This window comes from Rhamphochromis longiceps, linkage group LG5 (assembly GCF_057381845.1).
Source record: "Rhamphochromis longiceps isolate RC_006_pf linkage group LG5, R_longiceps_female_GT1.1, whole genome shotgun sequence".
In the NCBI taxonomy this organism is placed as follows: domain Eukaryota; kingdom Metazoa; phylum Chordata; class Actinopteri; order Cichliformes; family Cichlidae; genus Rhamphochromis; species Rhamphochromis longiceps.
This window is the reverse complement of record NC_140561.1, coordinates 15,677,659-15,700,571: the sequence shown is the minus strand read 5'-3', so window position 1 is coordinate 15,700,571 and position 22,913 is coordinate 15,677,659. Positions and strand designations below refer to the sequence as shown.

At 39.3% G+C, this 22,913-nt stretch overlaps 1 protein-coding gene across 1 annotated transcript; it reads left to right on the top strand.

The window, feature by feature from the left end:
• Nucleotides 1–4,661: 4,661 nt before the first annotated feature.
• On the top strand, nucleotides 4,662–22,908 carry stx18 (syntaxin 18). Its single transcript, XM_085406110.1, has 11 exons — nucleotides 4,662–4,869; nucleotides 16,005–16,072; nucleotides 17,187–17,302; nucleotides 17,450–17,527; nucleotides 17,649–17,715; nucleotides 17,805–17,896; nucleotides 19,526–19,620; nucleotides 19,934–19,992; nucleotides 20,282–20,351; nucleotides 20,448–20,528; nucleotides 21,280–22,908. The coding sequence occupies exons 1-11, from the start codon at nucleotides 4,717–4,719 to the stop codon at nucleotides 21,373–21,375; spliced, it is 975 nt and encodes a 324-aa protein (XP_085262236.1). The 5' UTR covers nucleotides 4,662–4,716; the 3' UTR covers nucleotides 21,376–22,908.
• Nucleotides 22,909–22,913: the final 5 nt, after the last annotated feature.

The window sequence follows — 22,913 nt, the reverse complement described above, 5'->3', positions numbered from 1 at the left end:
ATAAGCACCTTGCCTGGCATGGTGTTCTCCCATCAGTTTACAGTCACAGAAGAGCAGCTTATTCACAGAAACAAGGTGCTGACCTCTCAGCTTTCCTGCTGTCATTCATTGTAAACATGAAACGGACACGCCCTCAGAGACACAGACGACTATACACTTTTCTGTGAGACTGAAATAAGCACACCTTACTGCAACAATAGTCGACTGCAGCAACAAGATGGCTGTAATGTGAAGGCTGAATGCACATATTAATTGACAAGGGAGTAGCTCTATGAAAGCACTGTCGGAGATTAAAGGGGGAGATTGCCTTATTTTGGTATGATTTAATTTATGTCTATTTTTAGGTTTGATGAGGCAAGCACTGCTTACCTTGCTTGCCCTGAAAGAACACCACTGTGTTTTCTGATTATTGTTCTGCTGCATACACAACACAACACAAGCTTGTTTGAGCTTCAGGGCACAAACTGATGGTTGGATGGCTCTCCTTCAGGATTTTCTCATAGAGAGCAGAATTCATGGCTACATGGGATGATGATCTTACTATAAAATGCTGTGTTCAAACCACTTAAACCATCCAAAAAAAAAAGTTCACATTTTGTCAGTCATTTTGTCAGTCCACAGAATATTTTCCCAAAAGTTTTGATAATCTTAGAGATGTTTTTTTTTCTTTTTCACAAATATAAGACGAGCTTTTGTTCTTTTTGGCCAGCAGTGGTGTTTGCCTTTGAATTCTCTCATGAATGTCATTCTTCCCCCCCGAGTCTCTTTCTTATTGCTGAACCCTGACCTTAACTATGGCAAGTGAGGTTTTTTTCCTGGATGAGCTGTTGATGTGCTCTTGGAGTAATTGTAGCAGGCTGGCCACCCCTGGGAAGGTTCAACACTGTCCTAAGTTTTCTTGATTTGTGGATAATGGCTTTAACTGGGGTTTGCTGGAGTCCCAAAGACTTGGAAATTGCTTTGTAAAACTTTCCAGACTGACAGATGCCAATGACTTTAAATTGCGGCATGATGTGTTGCTCTTTGAGATCTCTTAGCTACCTTTACTTTGTCAGACAGGTTTATTTAAGTGATTTCTTGATTCAACAGGTCTGGCAGTAATCAAGCCTGGGTGTGTTTAGTGAAACTGAACTTGTTGCTTTCCAAAAAATTGAGGTTAATCAAAGTTAATTTATAATTTAACAAGGGGCCAATTACTTTTTCACACAAGGCCAGGATAAGTTTGGATAGCCTTTTTCCCCTTAACAAATCATCATTTAAAAACTGCATTTTGGATTTTCTTAGATTATCTTTGTCAAATGTTAACATTTGTTTGATGAAACTGAAACATCTAAGTTTGACAAATGCAAAAACAAATCTCAGAACTCACAAAGGAGGTAAATACTTTTTCATGGCACTCTAATAAGCTAGAAGTGATAACTAAACAGCTGGGAATGCTAATAGAAAAAAAACAGCTGGATATACTGCATCCAGTTTATGATTCTTAGCATATTCCCTTTAAGTAAAGGCTAGCTCATCAATAAACTCTATTAAAGCTCACACCCACTACACTAGAGAGCAAATGTAATTACAGAAAGCATGTCTTTTTGCACTTAAAAGAAAACATTGTGGATCTATGAAAGAAAATATGCTCCTGAAACTTCATTCAGTCACCTTTTTCTTCTAGCTTAGTATAGTGTGATGTGTACTGTAGTGAAAATTCAGTGATCGGTTAGATTTCTTGCAGCATCTTAAAGGAAATCATTCCTTTAAGCGTGCCCATGCACTCCATGCTTCAAGACATACACTCTTACTAAAGTCAAAACTATAATAATTTTAAATGCTGAGACTGCAGAAAGGGTGAGACAGTCGCAGCACTCAGCTGTAAAACAGTCTGGCACAACACTAACAAAGGAAATGAGCAAACCACATAGCAAATAACAGACTTTTATTCAACACTAAGCCCAACTGCTCATATCTGAGTGCCAATCCCAGTCACTTGCAAATAAACAGATTTATGAGAAATAGTACACACAAATTGCTACATTTGTCTAGACAGGACATTATTCTAGCTTTACTTATACTGGCAAGATTAAGCTGGAGTTTTATGAATATGTATATTGGTATATGTCAAATCTTGACAGTCTCCAAATTTGCACTTAAGAGTGAATTAGGTGACTCAGCAAATAAACTACATTTCTAACAGAAAAAGACAAATTTTGCCTCCTACAAAGAAAAGCCAAATGTGAAAATAGCTGAAATTCAATATTTATATGGAATAACTCATTCCCTGCAAAAATATTTAAATATTACATAAAATTCTCTTTATGTGGCCATTTAATCATCCATCTTCTTCTGTTTATCTGTAGGGACAACATACAAACTCCACACAGAAAGTCTCCAGTCAGCTAGTGGATTCAAACCCAGGCTTTTCTTGCTGTAATGTGACAGTGCTAACCACTATGCCCCTTCACCAAAAAGCACTGTATTGCTGTTGTCACTATACTGCTCTCAAGTACTACATCCATCCAATTTCTTCCGCTTATCCAATTCAAGTCCACAGACGGGCTGGAACCTACCCCAGCTGTCATAGGATGTGAGGCAGAGTACAGTCTGGCTGGAGAGGTCACCAGTCTGTCACAGCGCTAACCGGGAGAGACAGACAATCATTCACGTTCATATGTACAGGCAATTTAGAGCCACCCCCCATTCTTTTACTATAACTATTGTCGATCAGTAATTGCAACATGGATTATCTTTAAAATCTAAAACTTCATGTCCATGCCAAAAACCGAAATAACACAAGCTTAAATGCAGTCTTGAATGGAAAATTTAAAGTAAATACCGTCTCTTTCAGGAGATTTTTAGTGATAACAAGCGCTCTGAGTTAACACATTGATTTTCTTTTTACACGACAAATTGCGTAATCAGGAGGAAAAGCAAAGCTATTATGTATCTTAGCCTCCAGTAATTACACAGATGTACTTTAATATAAACACACTGCATCAGCTGGTTTTTTATTTGTTCGTTTGTTTTGGACACAGACTGTATTGACAATCACTCATTATTGTGGCAGTTACAACACAATACCAAAATATAATCATTAGAACAACAGACAGAAGTTCTGGCATGAATAATAGTTTTGATTAGCGCCAACACACAGCCATCATCTGTCAGTATTCACTGTGATGTAAACATCAAAACATTTCCTTATTCATCACATTGCTACCAGGTAGAGGGAGTGTAGAAAAACTGCACTGCACAGCTCAGATATTGCACAGTCTCTGAGCACAAGTCTCCACAAAGACATTGAAAACCATCCAACACATCCCACACAGCATAAATCAGCCCATTGTTAAGAACATGGGCTGCATTCATAGGTGGCAGAAAACTCGGAAATAAGTTGAATGTGCGCATTTTGAAAATGCACTGGCATATAAATATTCTTATAGCTCACCTAGTCCACCAGGTCAGGAGGTACTGTACCTTTCACCTCCTTAGTGAGGTGGAACAAAACTAGTGTCTTCCTTCAGACTAAATATTTCTTATCGTTTCACAGAAAACACTACACATTTAAAACGATAAACTGTATAGTTTAATTTGTTGATTGTGCAGTAGGCTGGTGATAGAGAAGTAAAATGTTATCCAGATGTTCACTAGAGTCGGTAATGTCAGTAGCATGTGGCGTTCTCAACTGCACTGCCAATGATTTAGCTACATTACTAAATGCCATCTTTGGTTATGCTGCAGAGATTCGTATATGTGGGGAGCTGTCGCTGTGTCAGCTGCTTCTTGTTTGGGAATCCTTCATCTATTGTGGGAATATTTTCATCTCAAATGCAGCACGAATAAAAACTTTTATCCATTAATTTATCCGATAAATGTTATTTTAAATTTGAAATGAATGGGCAATCTTTCAGAAAACTTTTAGTAAATAATCCCCAAAACTCGTTCTGATTTGATAAATTAAGAGTTTCTGTGGGGCTAAAGAGTCGTCTCTCTCTTGTTGCAGCAGTCTCAGAGGTTCATTACAGAAATAACTGTTCAGGTCTCTGTAATGAACTGCTCAATGGACAGGCTTTTATCTGTTAACAAAGAATCATTGCTTGCATTATTTATTGATAAATATAACGAGTTTATTAAATAATTAATGATGCATAATCCCTATTTTGTCTCTCTATGTTTAAATGCTTTTTCCTTGTTTTTCACTATCCTATAAATTTTGCTTCAACTTGATTTTCCTCACCTTTACCTCTGTGTATTTCTGTCGTTTGATCTCCTCCCTTGTATTTGCAGTCAGATGTTCCCATTTTTGTTGCAGTCTGAAACTGTACAATTGACCTGTGGGATGGCAGAACTTATGGTTTGGACTGTCGTTTCCCAAATTTGGCACATACAGGTAAAGGCTTCAAGTTAATGCTTTCAGACCGAAGGTTTCAGTTAAAATATTAATAGATTTTTTTTTTTAAATTAAAGATATTTTAAGATTTTCCCTACAAGAGTTGATTCTAAGCGACCGGTCTTTAAATATACGATCGGACTGTAGCAGAATTCAATTATTATGATGTGAATATTACTTATAATAAATAAATACTGATGAAATATTTAAGGTGAAACGTAACGCTTTCGTACCCGTATTACAGGAGAAATCCAGCGCGTCCCACGAAGATGACGTCCTCATCGGGTGACGTGTCAGTTTGTTTACAGCGGTGAGCAGTCGGCTGCAGCTGCTCAGACATGGCTGTTGATATCACGTTACTTTTCAAAGCCAGCGTTAAGACGGTCAAAACCAGGAACAAAGCCATAGGGATTGGCTTCGACTCGACCAAAGATGAAATTTTCAAGAGAAGTAGACCGAAGAGTGGCTTCTCACCGAGGGCGAAAGAAGTGGTGAGTGTTCATCCAGGCTAGCGTTAGCTAACTTTGCTAGCACAGTGGCCAAAGTGCTTTACGTTTAATGGCAGCTTCTAAACTTACTACTACTTTGTAGGAGCAACAGCAGCCAGTGAAATACAGTGCATATACGATGCTTACCACTTCTGTTTCCTTTGGTGTGTTGGCGCTGTTCGTGGTTAGCCGGTGTTCTGTCAACATTTGCAGACTATAACTTTGCTAAATGCAGCATGAACTTAAACTGGATTCGATTTTTTAAAATTTATATTGAATATATGCAAATTATGTTCCAAATTTGTCATAGAATAGATAATATTATGATACGTTGAGATTTGAAATATAAAGGTTGTAATTTTGACTAATACAATAAGTGGCCAGTTAATCGTTTGTTGAAGGCTTTGAGGATCTGTACTGAGAGTAGGGAGCAGGTGAAATAGAGCCTGGAGATGTGCAGGTATGCTTTGAGAGAAGATGAAAGTCAGTAGAAGCAAGACAGAATACATTTGTGTGAATGAGAGGGAGACAGGTGTAACAGTGAAGCTGCAAGGAGCAGAGGTACTGAAGTTTGAGTAGTTTAGATATCTGGGGTCAACCATCCAAAGCAACGGATAATGCATAAGAGGTGTGAAAAAGAGTTTGCAGACAGGGTGAAGAAGGTTGAGGCAATGTCAGGGGTGATTTGTGAGAGAAGGATAGCACCAAGAGGGAAAGGGAAGGTTTGCAAGACTAGACCTTTTATGATGTATGGCTTGGAGGTGGTGGCACTGACAAAAACGACCGGAGGCTGAACTGAAGATGTTAAGATCTTCACTGGGAGTCACCAGGATGGACGAAATTAGAAACAAACGCATCAGAGGGGCAGCTCGGGTTGAGCAGTGTGGAGGCAAAGTTAAATAGGTAAGGATGAGATGGCTTGGGTATATGCACAGTCGGAAGAGAAAATACACTAGGCAAAGGATGCTGAACGTGGAGGTGCCAGGCAGGAGGAAGAGAGGAACACCTAAGAGGAGACTCATGGATGTAGTGAAGGAGCACATGCAGAGGGTTTTTGTGATAAAGGAGGGTGCTAGGGATAGGGTGAAATAGAGGCAAATTATCTGCTATGGTATTTTGTAAAGGCAGCTGAAAGAAGAAGAAGAAGAAGAATATCCCATCGATGTTAATGAAATGCTTTTATGCCCTTATATACTTTGGTAATCTACAACTTTTACAGATACAATATTCACTCATTAAAGTTATCTGGGGATGTCCAGGCTTGCTACATGTGTGCTCAACTGTGTTTTACAATTCCTGGTTATTATTATAATAACTGTATTTGTTGGAGTATGCCGTTATTATAAGTGCATATTATAAGTGCATACGCCACTTCATATAAAACATTCTTGGCACAGATTGATAGGTGTGGGCATCATAGGGAGAGAAATAAGTCAGAAATGTTGTTTCATAGCTGCTGGTGTGCAGTCTCCCAGTCTATATTCTCATATCTGACCAAATTCTCATGAAAACAATCACTCAAGGACAAAAGTGTCACATAAAATATATATATGTATTTTCCCCAACATGAAGCCTGCAACTGATATTCAGAAAAATTTTTACACGCTTGGATCAGCAGTTGATATGGTTATTTTTTCAGAAACCATATAAATATGAACAGCTACACAACTGAAGAAGTATGTTTTCATTTCTTCCTTTCTTAGTTTTCTGGTAATAGCCAGTTAAAATGACCTTGGTCTCACTGAAAAATGCTAGCTTTTTAATACACTGTCAGTAATGGAATTTAGACTTCATCTCCTCTAATACTGTAATAATATAAATTTATTTGTAGAATTTCACATAAGACTAAATATATTGGGGAAAACAGTTTTGGATCTCATTTTATGAGACATTGTGTTGATTCAGGAAATGTCATGAAAAACATCTTAAATTATCTTTTTCCGCTGAAATACAGACCCATCCTCTATGGTTGACGGTACAAGATCTAGCAGTGTACATGTTGCTTGTACGTCTACTGCTACACTTTGGCCTGACATGAATATCTCAAAAACAAACCTCTTCAAAGGTACCTTGAAGAACCACTTTACGTATCCCAAGGGGAGTCAGGGCTTTAAGTTGTACCTAGAGCTGGGCGATATGAGATTTTTTCATATCACGATATGTTTTTTTCATTTCAGGCGATAACGATATCTATCACGATATAAGCCAAATAACTATATTTGTAAGATTTAAATGTGCCGTTGCTCACAAGTAAAATGTGAAATAATCAGCAGCTTGTTTTTATTTAAATATTTATTTCCCATAATAAGTTCAACAGGGTAGATGTACTTAAGGAACATGAGACTTTTTCAGATAAATAAAGGCAAATATTGCAAACTACACAAAAGGCAGCCGCTAAAGCGTTTAAGTTTCAAAATAGAACAAACGAAACAGACCAAATTGTCAATTCCACTTAGAAACAAAATATTAATTCTAAAAATAAATCTTAGTTTGTTTTACAGAAGAACAGACAAAACTGACTAACTTTTGTCAATATCAAATAAACTGAGAACTAAAAGGAAATTCTCAATCTCTCCTTGTTGTATAGCTGAGCTTTTCAAACAGTTTTAACAGTTACTTTAGTCTGACAAAAGCCGAATGACGAATTAGCGCTTCCAGTCAGAGACTGTCCACGTCCACGCGTACACGGGTATTTTTGAAAACGGAGATTTTCCGTTTTCGTTTTAAAAAATAATCCCGTCCACACATAAAGGCAGAAATGAAGGAAAACGCTGCTATGAACATGCCAAAGCAGCAGGTGGCGCTAGATTCCTAACCGTGCAGAAATGTTGGCCAATCAGAAGTCTAGAAGCCTCGGTGGGTAAAAGTAAACAAAGCTGTGGCATAGAAGCAGAACCGAGTCGTATGTGTGGAGGGACAGTAACTGTGTGTATATGTAAGCATTTAAACACTGCAGAGAGTACAATTAACAGTAACAGTATTGTAGAAATTCATTTCACCGAAACAATAACGTGGCGCAGTGTGACGCATGCACCAGTTTATTGTATTTCCAGACTTGCTTTTGGCACAATTTACAGTGCACGCTACTCTGTTTTTTGTCAGACTTGAAATAGCCGAAATACCTTCACACTACGGAGCTTCTATGGCTCTTCCGTTCGACAATCTCTCCGGCGTTGGAACCATCATCTGTTTTCTCTTCGGTCACGCTCGGTTGATTTTTCTAGTCGGCACACTCATTTCCTCCATTAACCGCTGGCTGCTTCCCAAACAAACACACGTGCGGCTTGGCACTTGTGCTGTACGTAACAAGTCACGCGACGTGACGCTGCGGCTGTGATTGGTTCGGCTCTGCGCTACTTAGTTTGGATTGGCTGTTCTTTTCTTTTTCTTTTTTTTTTAAGAGGACAAGAGCGGCGAGGTCTATCGCGATAGCTTAATTTCTCTATCGAGTAAAAGTTATATCGCGATACATATCGTTATCGTTCTATCGCCCAGCTCTAGTTGTACCCGATGTCTTCAGCCATCAGCCCGAGGCAAACATGAGCCCATTTGCTGCAGCTCTGCATAACCAGGTTTTTGTTATGTTCTGTTACATTGATATTAGAAATGGTGGTTTAATAAAGGCACTGCTGCTTATTCAAGAGAAACCCAAACCTATCCTGTGGTGGCTGCACCCTGCTCTCCTCCCCCCCTACTGCTGTCTCCTTCGCATTGCAGATATCATCTCCGACCATCTCAGTGAAGCCGTTTTTGCCGAAATTGAAAATGTGAGCTTGGAATGTCCTGACTGCTTACAGTTATGTCGCGGTTTTCACCCACGTCTCCCCGGCTCAGCTATCCTTTTCTGTCTCTATTCGGCATCACATAGGCAGTCATTTTTATGCAGGTCGCCTCTTCCCATGTATGATTCCATAAACATGCTGCAATAACATTTTCTTTCGGCTCTCAAACAATTTCTGGGGAAAGCTGATCCTCCCAAGAGCCAGTGATTAAAGGTGGAAGATCAAAACAGAGAAAATATTAAATTAGGTCCCCAGTAACAATGTTGACGGCCGGCACCTAATGCACAACAGATGTGGGTGCCCTTCAAGACATGCATAACTCTCCCGCTAACTCTCCCTCCTAAATTCCCATTGAAGCTTCGCAAAAATAGAAAGAAAACATCAAAGTTGACAAATACACAGTGGACCTCTGAGACTTTTTTCTTTTTCCACTCAAAAGTCAACACAATGAGAAAGGAAATGTAGCTACTTTCAAGTCGATTCAAGAAGGGTTTGATTGACTAATAAGAGGGCCAGTGTTTGCAGGGTGGGGTTTGGTAAGGGGAATCTTTTACCTCATAGGGGTTGGTTTTGGGCGCTGTGATCTCCGTTTCACCGCTCACCTCGTCGCTCTCCGCAGCATGCTACCCTTCTCGAGTTTAAATGGGGAAGGTCACTCTAAAATTGTCAAATTGGGTGTAGAAAATAGCGCTTGGCTCCCCACTCTGCGTTCAGTATTGGTATTCCAAAATTGGCTCCTTCTCACACTGTTTTCTTTGAAACACTGAAAAGTGGGCCAGCTCTTAAAATGATGTTGTGTTGTTAGAGGGGCTCTTCGCTGTGAAAACTTTACAGTGAAATGGTATGCTCTAGTATTTTCGTAACATTTAGTCTGAATTTTTCGACGATGGTTAAGTTTCCAACTCCAGTGTGTTTTCTTTTTTTTTAAACAATTGAAATTTCATTTTATGTTTGAGATGTTATAAACTAAATCAAGCTAAACCATTGTGAAAGTGAAGTTAAAATTATCACCTTGTACCACACCGGGACGTTAAAGAGGATCAGTGAACTTGCAAAGGTCAGAGTCGCAGATCAAAGTTGAAATAATCGTTAGAGATGTGTTTAAGAGCCTGTGGGTGTTTTGCTTCAGATGAAACTGGAATGAATTTGCACATTTCTTCTTGTGCTTAACGGATCACATACAGATGGTGTACAGCCACAGCAGCAGATGTTACATGACATTTATGAGTTGTTTAGGGAATGTGGTGCACAAGTATGCCCCCCCCCCCCCACATTCTTTGTAGAAGTAAAAGTAATTGGCAGTCAAAGAAAGGTAAAACATTTATCATAGGGATGTTAAAAAGCCCAAAAGCCAGATCAGTGAAAAATAAAAGAATTGATATTGTACATAATATGTACTAAAGCAATGGTAGCGCCTTATTTAGCCACATTTTGCAAGTTTGCAGTCAGTAATTTTATATTATGCTTCTGCTCATCACGTTACCAAAGTACAACACAAAAAGTAAAACGCGGTCTCATATAGCTGCCTAAGCCAAGTCTATGCTGAGCGATTTGCAGGGATCACGCTCAGATGAACAGTGCTGCTAAATGGTCTCTTTTACCAGTTGGCCTAATCTCTGCACTGTTTTCCCATGAAAGCCAGGCAAATTGAATTTTGAGGCATCTGCTGTCAGCCCTGAGCAGGATCGTGATCTTTGTTTTACTGCACGCAACAAAAGGTTTGGAAGGACTCATGAAAATGAAACTAACGAGCAAAAAGTGGTTAAAAGCAGTTTTACAGATGCATGACAAGCTCTAAGTCATGAGGCAGTCATTGCTTTTCTGTAGACACGATTGTTAGAGATGAACAAGCAGCAGCTGTGGATACTTTAAATACTGTCTTACGGCATTATCATTAGGCAAATGTTGCGATTTCCCAATACTAATGACAGCAGACTGCATTCACCACTCTTAACACTAAAATCCGAGCCATGAAACTCCAACAGATGTGTACTTATCTGTTTAAGCAAATGACAACTATAAAGAATACAATTGGGCCTTTTGTTACAGGATAAAATGTGGAAATAAGTCATGGGGTATTCATTATTTGTTGTCATTTCACATTGATACTGAATGCACAAAATAAAACTAAAGCAGATGATACTGTTTCAGTTTTGTTTTTAAAGCAAAGGTCAAAAGACGAGTTTGTTTACTGTCTTAGAGGTAAAGACTCAAGTAGGTTTGAGTTTTCCAGTACTGTGAGAATCTGACTCGAATCAAACGTCTAGATTTTCCATGCACTCCGCAAATTACTTTGCTTTATTAAATCACTGAAGTGTTTTCTGTCTTTATAGATTATGTCTTTTTCTTGCTCGTGTTTTTGAAACAGTTTAACTCAAGTGGTTTTGTTTTTGGTTCTTTTTTGGAAGTGAATTATATCAATTCAGTGATGTATAATACACTGAAGGAAAGTTGCAGTGTCACTTACTCTGAAATTGCATTTCTGGTACTTTTTAGGTGTTTTCAGTGCTACTGTATGCAGGGGAAAAAACGTATTTATTATAATGACCATGACAACTGATACCAGGTTGGCAGGAGATGCTCATTAAGTACATCTAAGTTATAGAGCTAGTGATTTTGCTGATTTATTACCTTTTGTTGTCAGGATTTCAGCATGTGTATCCTGCTGTCCTAAGCAGGGGTGAGCTTTCTTTTATTTACTTGTTTCACCAGGGGATGCCAATGTGGACAGTACGTTTCTTACTCTTCTATGACCCACTGTGTGCAGTACTGTTTGCATTATATTGTATATGAATATTGAACATTAATAAAGTGTAATATAAGATTTCCTCCTGGGCTGAAACAAACACGTGGACTTGCAAACCATAATTCCAGTTCGCTGTGATAATATTTTGGCAGTTCTGAAAAACAGACACAGGTTTGCGTCAGTCCAACCAAGGCAACTTGACCGGACTTAAGTAAACAAAAGAGAGATGGTCTTACAATTCAAAAACATGCTGAAATAATCACAAAACGTGATTAAGTATGCTCTCTAAGGAATATCAGTAAATACAAATACTTACACAACAATATTTTGAATCTAATGGTAGATACTGTATGTATCTATTATATTATGTGGTGTCCTTTTTTAAAAACAGTTCTGTTTATCTCACATGCTTAACGTCACCTTCTCTTCAGCTGCCAGCTTTGCCTTTTGTTTATTAATTAATTTTTTGTCCCGTGTTGTCCATTTGTGTTTTAGTGAAACGTTACAGCCCCGCCCTTCACATCTGTTTCATATGAAATTGATTATTAAGATATGATGGCTTTGAATGCATGCTTGAAATCGGTTTAGGCAGGCTGTAAACCTTCCTCAATAGTTTTGCCACTGACTCAGTCCGTCTCACTAAGCTCCAGCAGCAGGACCGTTACAAGTTGTGATTGAACAGAGATGATTGCTGAATGCTTTCCATCTGTCTTGAAGGGGAGAAATGTGACACAGTTGTAAAATACAATAGCGGTAATGTGGTCATTTCAGCTTTGTACTCTTTACCGCAGACTATACATTGGCTGATATTCCTCAGTATTTGAAAATCTCTAATATATGATTCAGACTCTCCGTCACTTTTCAAATCCATCCTTGATCTGACCTGTGTGACAGTTGATGAAGAAGCACCGAGACTGCATGCAAACGCTGCTTTCCACATCTTTGTATCGAAGTGAATTGGCCGGTTAAACTCGTGACAGATTAATACAACTTTAGCACATATTAAAAGGGTCGAGGACCCAGTTGGTAAATATTCTTAAAAGCTTTCTTTGATTACTCCTTGTTTGTTTATAGAGCTGGCTAAAGCTTCTTAACTATGAATAGACATGAGAAGACAAAACTCAGCCCATTAGAGAGTCAGACATAAACATGATAATAGAGTCAACATGTGGCTCAGCGTTCTCCTCTGAAGCATCCTCTCTGCATCAGGGCCACATTCCTAAACACAACATAACGTGGCGTCAGTATGGATAGCCCACAGTCAGGACACACAGGGACTTGAACCAAAGCAGGGCAGTCATCATCAAATTCTGTCAGTTACCTGGATTAAACAAAACAAAGAGCTATCCAGGCTCTTTAGAAAATCTGCTAGCTAAGCCTTTTCTCTTTTCTTCCTCATAATAATCCCCCCTGATGGTTTGTTTGGGCTCAGTCAGAGCTGGAGGGAACCAAGGGGAAGGAGAAAGTGAGGAGGTAAAGTGGGGGTCTTTGATGATGACGAGATTAGATATAGCCCGGCAGACTGTCTCCTCTTGCCTTCCCTGCGAGCTCTGCCTCACACACACCTGCGGCAGCTACACGTTACACTCACACACACGTTCACGCGTACCTATGCATACACATATGTGGTGAGCCGCATGCTTTAGGCCACCCCCTTCCTCATTGTTCAGGAATTACTTGCTCTTTAAGGTCTTACGTTACAAGAGCAATTGATCCCTCTGACCCCCTGCAAACCCTTGAGGTTGTGCTGGGAATCCAAGCTCCAATGTATACACACAGGAGGCAGCTCAACCCCCAGAGCAGCAGTCTTTGACACTCCCCAGCACCCCCACAACACACAACAGACACACACACACACACACACACACACACACACACACACACACACACACACACACACACACACACACAGACCTTCCACTGTGTTCCAGTGCTTTGGGCTTAGCACTGCCTGCTGGTGAAAAAGGTGTAGTACCACGAGTAGAGGTTTGTAGTCAGATAAACTTTGTACAAAGCTGAAACCGAGTGTTAATTGCAAGCAGGAAACAGTTTATAGTAAAGACAAGCCAAATCGTTCTTGGTGTGGAGGAGTTTATATTTTCTAATTTCAAGTCTAGATTACATAAATATCTCTGTGTTTCATTTAGGAACTTAGACATAACATTTCACTTTATTTGTTCCTCACAAAATCATACCAAAAGACTCTAAACCACAACGAACGAGTTGAAATGTTACAGCAACAACACAAAGCAACTTTTAATTAAAAAAACAAAAACCAAACAGTCCAATTTTTGCTGTAAGATGTTGTTTCCAAGCTTGTTTGCAGTTCAAAGCTATAAAAAACTTATAAAGGTTGTTACAATGATAACCAGTCTTATTCACTGACATGCTAGATTTTAATTATATGAAGGATTCTTTGCATGTGTTTGATTAACTTCAAAGAGCAGTCCGTGACTCTACGTACTACTTCATGTCATTAATATAATTCATCTAAATGGTTGCAATAAGACTGTGTTGCAAAGATGGCTGTGTCCAATTAATACCCTCCAAACAGCAAGCTGGAAGGATTGCTCATGAACCTCTACAGTGTGGGAATGTTTCAGAAACACGGTCAACAGTGTGGTGCATTGCAAATGGCTTATTATGCCAGTGCAGCTATTAACAAGACATCATCCTGTCCTCACTTAAGCATTATATACTACAACTGTCAAGGTACTGAGTGTATTCTGTTTGTAGTAGTTGCCTAAAAAGGGATTTTTACCTTTTTCCTCTCCATGCATCGTCTTAACATTGTCGTGGGCCATTTTATATTGTATTTTTTGTATTTGTTTTAACAGTGGTCATATTAACTGCGTTAGCTCCAGAGATGAGGTGAATTCAGAATGTGTTAAGGATTTTAAGTCAAGTGAAAGCACTGATTTGTCAGTTAAGGGAAGCGCCGACTGTTACATATGCAGATTAATATAACAGTGTCACAGGAGTCCTTTTGAAGTTGTGCTTCAATATTATTCTGATCAGGCATCTGAAAAAAGGTGTGTTATTATTGTGATAACTGACAAACACCTGTGTTTTAATCATAGGTCTTTTGTTTGGTAGTCAAGATACTGTCAAATTTACCGAACAAGAGTGGTTGTAATAATATTAAAAACATTTTTAGATGTCATATTTAGACATTATAATCATGTCAAATGAAGAATATATTAAAATAATATACATTTATGATGTAACATTAAAGTTTGATTACAGATATAATACTGAATGAGTTGCATCATAAAATGTCACATGACACGATGATGCTCACCCAAACATTATTGCCGTCTGCTCCCATGCGATATTTTCTAGACTTTAAGTGTGTACAGTCATAATTATGGTTGGTCAGTGATTGATTGAGAATGCTGCAACAGTAAAACTAGAGATTTACTAGAGCCAATTTCAAACAGGCATGTTTTGAATAGGCTCTAAACTAGTAACTAATGCTGATCTGAATGACTTTAAACTATAAGTACGGTTCTGTTCTCCCTGAACCCTCCAAGCTCAACTGCACTGAACATCAATTAACTCCTGACCTCACAAATAATTGTATTATTAGCGGGGGTCAGCCTGCCTTGTCCTTGCCTGCGTTAGCATGCCCCCCACAGCAGTGTCGTACGTCACCCTCTAAACCAGAGAAGGACTTCTGGGTTTCTAACAAATTGCTCGGCTCTGTTTATCACAACACCTTCTTTATGCCCTGACAAACGAGTCATTTTTCAAACGTCAGCTCAAATAAAACACCGCTTTAAGTCACTGTGACGCTAGGAATGAATGTTTAGAGACATTATTAGACGACTGGTGCCAGGTTACTCTTTACAGCCAAAGCAATTTGATAATTGAGGCTGTTAGCGTGAAAAAGTGAAGGCTGAAGACAGCGTCGTTATGCTATCAAAATAATCCCCCACGCTCTGTGCTCGCTGTCACAGTCAAACTCATTGTGTCATTTTTCAGTCCTGCGCCTGTCTCAGTTCTGTCTTCTTGTGGATCCAACAGAGCCTGCTGTGTGTGCTTTCACACCCTCTTGTAGCCTGCCAGCAGAAGTCTGTGGACAGGGAAGCAATTTGGTCTTTTTTAATATTTGACTGAATTACACGAGCAAATATTGGATTGAACCAAGTTTCCTCTGGTTTCCCTTTGCACACACACACACTCCTGGACTTTCTCTCTGTGATAAATAGCAACAGATCATAAATTTAAAGCTTATTGGAAATGGCTCTGTCAGTGCTCTGTATGCTCTGTAAGCCCTTGGTTTTATTTATGAGAGCTGTTTGACGGGCAAATTGCTGGTTTGATTTTTGTATGTCCTGGAGTTGATGAATTGTCATAAGTAAATATTGAGAATTCACAGAGATAGAAGGACACTGGTTTCCTGTCACTTCCAATAAATGTAAAATTATGCATTTACTCTGGCTCTGTTGGAATGTAGCTGGGAGAAAATAGTTTCCTCATACATGTCTGGAAAAAAAAACAATGTTGACCAAAATTAACATATTTGAAGGTGCAACTGCGTATTTAAAGACTTGTTGACATGACGGTGATGGGGTCGAGTAATGCTACTTCTCACTTTATCTTGGCAGATCACGAACATCACCAAGCTCAAAGACTTTCTGCTACAGCACAGAAAAGATTATGTGAGCGCCGGAAGGTAAGCTTCTCCAAACAGTCACAGTAATCCACCACAATCAGCAACGGCAAAACCCTTCAAGGCTGCAGGGAAAGCTGATGAGGGCACAAACGCTTTAATTCTGACAAAATTCAGAGAAGGTCAGGAGTCAGGGTTATTTTCAGCGTGCGTGAGTGTCTGTGCGCGAGCTACAGGGGCTGCCTTCTGGCACAAGGTCAGCAGCGAGTCGGGTGGTCTGTAGAGGCAGACTCCAGTCTAATTGTCTGGAATAATTGAGCTGCAACCAAGTGTAGAGCAAATCACACCCAGGGACTAATCCAGGCCTTCCTCTCTCCAAGGCCCCTCTGCGTTGTGTGTGTGTGTGTGTGTGCGTGTGTGTGTGCGTGTGTGTGCGCGCGTGCGTGAGTAGCCACTGTTGGGAACGAGTTGTTGATGAAACCTCAAAAGAAAACATTAACTAAGCATTAGACATGTCAGTGGGTTGAGTGTGGTAGTATTTAGTGATGGGACTGTCCACTGATATGTTTGCAGGTCTTGTATACATTCAGCTTTTCCCATAGCTGTTACTATCTTCCAGATTTCCTGTTAACCTCTTAGTCCTCAGAGTAATTGTGACCTATAGTTGATAACTGATTTATTTACACTGATGTTATAACATGATGTAATGGTAATGAAACTAAAGTCCTTCAATGGATGGCTTGTTCAGCTTCGAATCTTGTAATTATTATCAATTATTTGTTGTCAAGTGACATCTCTATTTCCTGGACAGCCACCCACAAACTAATAATACAAAGGGAAAAGACTCAAATGTGGATTGTCATATTTACTTTTTAAAGTTTAAAACACCTAGCTAAAGCAAAATACAGACTTTAGCTTGCTTACTGCCTTGCTTCCTTAGGTTTCCCCCCGCAAAGTATGCATTGCATGATGGGATGCTTAACATGATGCTCACTTAGGACAAATTTGGAGTACACTGTTTAAAGCTGCGCGTGGAAATGAGGGAAGGAGTATTTGGACAAGTGCTTTCTCAACTTGAAACTATTCACATTACGGCATGTCTGTCGGTGTAAAACTAAATATGATGTTTGTAAAAGTCTTCAAGCTCACTCTCATTGCTCTGGTGTGTGTTTTACAGTCTCATTTCATCAGACCTTTCCCGCATGACAGACAATGACCGTGACCAGATCGACCAGGATGCTCAGATCTTTATGAGAACCTGCTCTGAAGCCATCAAGCAGCTACGCAATGAAGGTGTGTCTTTTATTTCTGTGCAGCAAATCAACTTAAATGGAAATTTAAACATAACATATCTGGAAATGCTGATATGGTCTTGTTCATACTGCATGCTTTCCAAGTCAGGAAGTCTTGACTGTAAATATATTATTGTTGTCATCTCAGCTGAAAAACAGGTGATATCAGCTCAGATAAAGGAGCACAGGGGAGCGGTGCTAGACCTCATTGAAACATACCTAAAAGGTGAGTTTGTAGCTAATTACTGAACTTCTAGTGAGTCCTCTGTTACCTGTTTTAATACTTCATAATTCTTTCATAATGCATCTGACACAATTTGATCATACCTTGCATCTTTGGTTTTAAGGTGTATGCAAGCTGTACTCTGAGCAGAGAGCAATTAGAGTCAAGAGAATGGTGGACAAGAAGAGGCTGTGAGTATTTGCATTCCTCACTGACCTGTTGTCACTCATCATTTTTAAACTGCTTGTGATTCATGTAATATTGTGTTCTGTGGTCACAGATCAAGACTGGTACCAGAGCATCACGGTCCAGTGGAGAAAAAAGTGGAAGTGGAGCCCACAGAGGAGGACACCGTTAAGGAGGGAAGTTCTGGTAAGTCAACATGCAAAGCCTGTCACGACAAGCCCTACTGCATTTTATTAGAACTTACCTGACTCCAAATTATGCTTTCTTCTTCTACTTTTTTGTGATCTCATATATTTCAGCTTTTTTTAAAACCTATATAATATATATAATGTCATGGTGTCTTATCACAGTGTCATTGCACATGATGATGATGATGATGATGATTCTTTGTGATCTCAGTTAAGATTGAAAGTTAAGTATGAGTATTATTCATATCATCATCCATAGCCAACATTGGCAGACAGGAAGCAATAAGTAGCACTATTTGGATCAGTTAACTGTATTAAATGTTATAATTAGGGATGGGTATCGTTTAGGTTTTATCCGATACCGGTGTCAAACCAGTACTTTCGAAACAGTGCCGGTGCTTAAACGGTGCTCAAACCGGTGCTTAAAGAATGGAGAAAACACAAAATTGGTCCAAAAACCTCTCATGTTCAGCTGGTTTTTGTAAAAAGATAACAATATTAGCCTTTTCTGCAGCTATGGGGCATATATGGTATCACTCTTGGCTGGAAGCAGTGCTTAAACAATGGAAAAAACACAAACTTTAAACCTCTCATGTTCAGCTGTTTTCCACTTTTTCTTTGGTCATTTTAGCCTTTTTGGCCAGGGTGAAGGGAGTATCTGCCATCAAACAAGAAGACAACTGCATGTAACTACGACGGTGTTTGCTAGTTCACCTTACATGCATTAATGTAATAACGTGGTTAGCCTACTCAACGTAAATTACACACGGACAACATTAAGCTACTCACGCAGAGAAGAACGGCTGCTGCTGCATCATCATCCGTCATCATTTCTGCTACACTGGCAGGGCTAGGGGCCAGGACTCTCCTCTTTGGGTTTTTGGGAGATGTTGCTAACTCTGTGCATTTCTCGGCTTTTAAAAAAATCGCTATGCGTCGCCAGGTTGGTCGTCAGATTCCAGGTGTTACCTCCTTTGCACAGTATCACCTTAAAGCACTTGTTGCAGGCTGCTGAGTTTGCATCTTTTGCTGTGAAGTACAGCCAGACTTTTGACGGCTTCGCCTTGGGCATTTTTAATCTGTAGCTCGAAAAGAACGTACGTACCTGGGCCCGCCTACTATCCTTGCAAAGGTAAAATGATTGGCTAGAATCCAAAGTGTATGACATCTCAGGGAAAGAAAAAAAAAGCACCGAAATGTGCGCTGCTTTTCGGTCTGGTTACTACTGTTTATGTCAGAACCGGTGCCATAATGGCATCGGATACCGGTACCTATCCCTAGTTATAATTACAGTAGTCAAAAAGGACATTTATTATTATAATCTTGTCAACTTGATTTGTATTTGAAAGTGAAAACTGCTTTAAGAGACTGCTTCCTGAAGGCAGTTGAACCAATTTCAAAGCTCATCTGGACTCACAACACACTCACTCTAAAAAATAAGTTACTGAATGCTGGAATAGCTTACCAAAGGCAATAAAGGAGTATGGACTAAATAATAAACTAACTGAAGATATTCCATTTAAAAAACTCCATCATAATAACTGCTCAAGGTTATATTTTCAGAGAGGTTTCTTATTGTAACACGTCTAAAGTTGTCTTTAAAAGTCTTTTGTCTTTCGCCCTTTAGAGAAGACTGCATCATCAGAGGTCCAGGACAACCCTGTAAACCTGTGGGAGGAGAGCCGAGTGGAAGATGAGCTCTCCCCAGAGGAAATTCAGATGGTGTGACACCTTAGAAAATATTTATGTATACAGAATAATGAATGAATAGATCTGCATGTTTCAAACGTTAATGTTGTACTTTGACAGCGTGTCGGTGCACAGGGACAACTCGTTGTTGATTTTTGCCAGAGGTTTGAAGGGTTAAAGATTTAGAGCAGCAAATGTCAGACTAATTTGGATTGTTATTTGTCATCACAAAAGCAGCTTACAGGGATTTCCTGATAAGGCAAATAAAAGTGGAAATATATTTACACTAAATTAGCATTTGACATCTGCATTATACATATTTATTCAGTACTGTGTTTATGTCTAGTTTGAGCAGGAAAACCAGAGGTTGATCAGTGAGATGAACAGCCTGGTGGATGAAGTGAGGTGAGTCTCCATCTGTGTATGTTCCCTTCTGTTTTTGATAAGTCTGTTTTAAACAGCATGGCTGAAATGTTAGATGTTGATCAAGACAGGATTAAAATTACCCAAAGATTTGAGTGTTTGCAGATTAGTCCTCTGGTGGCTAATAAAACTAAATGAAATGGATCTGAAACACTTGTGATAAAAAAATCACTAAACACTAAATGTTCCCCTAACATCATCTGGAAGGGCTTATATATGCTAGCCACATTATTTTCATTGGATGCTTCATGCCAGTGTTTGTACCCACCAGGCAAATCGAAGGGAAGGTGGTAGAGATCTCACGACTTCAAGAAATCTTTGCTGAGAAAGTCCTGCAACAAGTGAGCTGGGTTCCTTCGGTTTCACACAGGCACTCTGTTAAGTGCACGGTGCATTGTTGTACACAGACTTATTGTCCATCTTATTCTCCATGACAGGAAGCAGAAATAGACAACATTCATCAGCTCGTCGTTGGTGCTACAGAGAACGTCAAAGAAGGCAATGAGGATATACGAGAGGTACCTTTTACTGCACTGGGGGAAAAACACACCTCTGCATCACATATATTGGCTGTACATTCTCCGGTCACTTTATTAGATACACCTGGGTGTTAGACCCCCTTTTACCTTCAGAACTGCTTTAATTTCAACAGATTCAACAAGGTGCTAAAAAAAACCTCTAAGATTTTGTTTCATGTTCACATGATAGCGTCACACACATGCGGCACATTTATCAGCTCCACATCCATGATGTGATGCTCCTGTTTCACATCCTAAAAGTGCTCTGTTGGTGACTGTGGAGGTCACCAGATCCTGTTTTCATATTTGAGAAACCAGTTTGAGAGGATTTGGAAGCAGCCATCAGAACATAGGTACTCTGTGGACTGTGATGCTCTTTTGCATACCTTGGTTGTAACAAGTGGTCATTTGTGTTGTTATTGCCTTCTTTTTGGCTCACAGCAGTCTGGCCATTCTCTTTGGACCTCTGGCATGAACAAGGCATTTTGGCCTAGAGAACTGCCATTCACTGGACAGTGATATCAACAACCGTGCCACGTTCAAAGTCACTTAAATCACTTTTTTCCCCCATTCTGATGCTCAGCTTGAACTTCAGCAGGTCTTCTGCATGTCTAAATGCATTAAGCTGCGGCAATGTGATTGGCTAATTCGGTATTTATATTGACAACCAGTTGAACAGGTGTACCGGTGAGTATATATGTGACTTATATTTCCACTCAGTAAAATGTCATTGTGTTTACTTCTTTTTAAGGCTATCAAAAACAACGCTGGATTTAGGGTATGGATCCTCTTTTTCCTCGTTATGTGCTCTTTTTCTCTTCTCTTCCTGGACTGGTATGACAGTTAACACGACTGCCCAAATGGACTCTGGACAACAAGAAACTGCCTGAAGCTGATACACAATGCCAATCTCAGAAGTGATTGTACAACTAACTGAGAAGTGAAGTGATGGCAACAGCGAGACTGAACGTGAGATTATGTCCTCAAGTTTAAATGGCACTTAATTCTTCCCTGATTCTATCTAGGGTAGCTTTAATATAAAAATGCACTTGTATTTTAACATCTTGCCTTTCTCAGCCATGAGTAACAATGGTTTGACTGGATTTCGATCCCTGTGAATCTCTTCCGAAACTGTTTTATGCACTAGAGCGTATTTGCATCTTGACATCACAGTCCCATGTATTCAAAAAGATTTGTTCTTTATGTAAAATAAATTACTCTAAATGCTCAAAATGGTTTGCAGATTGGAGCCGAATAAACTGTACTGGCACATCAGATACACTCAAGTAAAAGCAAATGATTCTCAACTAATTTATAGCAAATTTAACGTGTACCTTCTCTCATTAATTCATGATGATATTTCATGATATAAAACAATTTTTATAATTCGTATCTATGTGGGTTTGCAGATAACATCAAAGGCAGCTGAAGCCGCTGCCTGCCTTGGTTTGTGTCAGCTAAGGAGAAAGTAGCTGTTGACTTCTGATGTTTCTGTTAATCTGTTTATAATGATTAACTCAGATTCCAGTGACAGCATTAAAGTGCTTTGAACATTTTTTTCCTTTGATGTCAGCTCAAGAGCAACTGGAACTTTTAACTGTGTTTATTTTCTGTGCCGAGGGAGTTTTCAGCAGCTCTGACATGACTTGCTCTCAAAGTAATGAATAAAAATCTTCTTTTGCATAAATGGATTGCACATAGACGTCGGTGTGAAATGTGGGCACTTTATTTGAGTTTTTCATTTGACATTTTTTTTATGTAGCAAATGCACTTCAATGGCAATCATTACATTGTTTGAAAAAGGTACATAATTTGTGGCAAGTTAAGTTAAATGACAAATACAGAAAGGAAACAACAGGACAAGCAACTACTGTCAGATTGTTCCACTACATCAGCCTAACTCTAGTATCTGTGGTGGCTGCTTATAGCCATATATGGCGACATTAATCAATGCGAAGCATTGCGCAATACAGTGTCTTCACTAGCAATGCAAAAAACATTCAGTACAGTAGCTTAAAAGTTATGCTCTGTAAAGTAATCCTTAAATAAGTGTTGTGTAGCCAGAAAATCAAAGCACATTGTGTTCACAGAATCCAAATGAATGGAAACAATCATTCATGTCTGTTTGAGGGGAAAAAAAGAAAGAGAAACTTGATCAAACACTCGGGTTTTTTTAAAGCACTATATGCAGAGAGCAGTACAGCACAATTTAAAATATGTTTTCTGCTGGTACATTTCCTCCAAGTCAAGCCTTTGTTCACGATACCATAACACTAAGACATTTTCATACAGATGGCCTCAGTGGCAAATATCCTGTCACTTCATGAGAAATTTACCACTCGCCCAACCTCGAGATTTCCAACATGCTCATATCAGTACTTGATG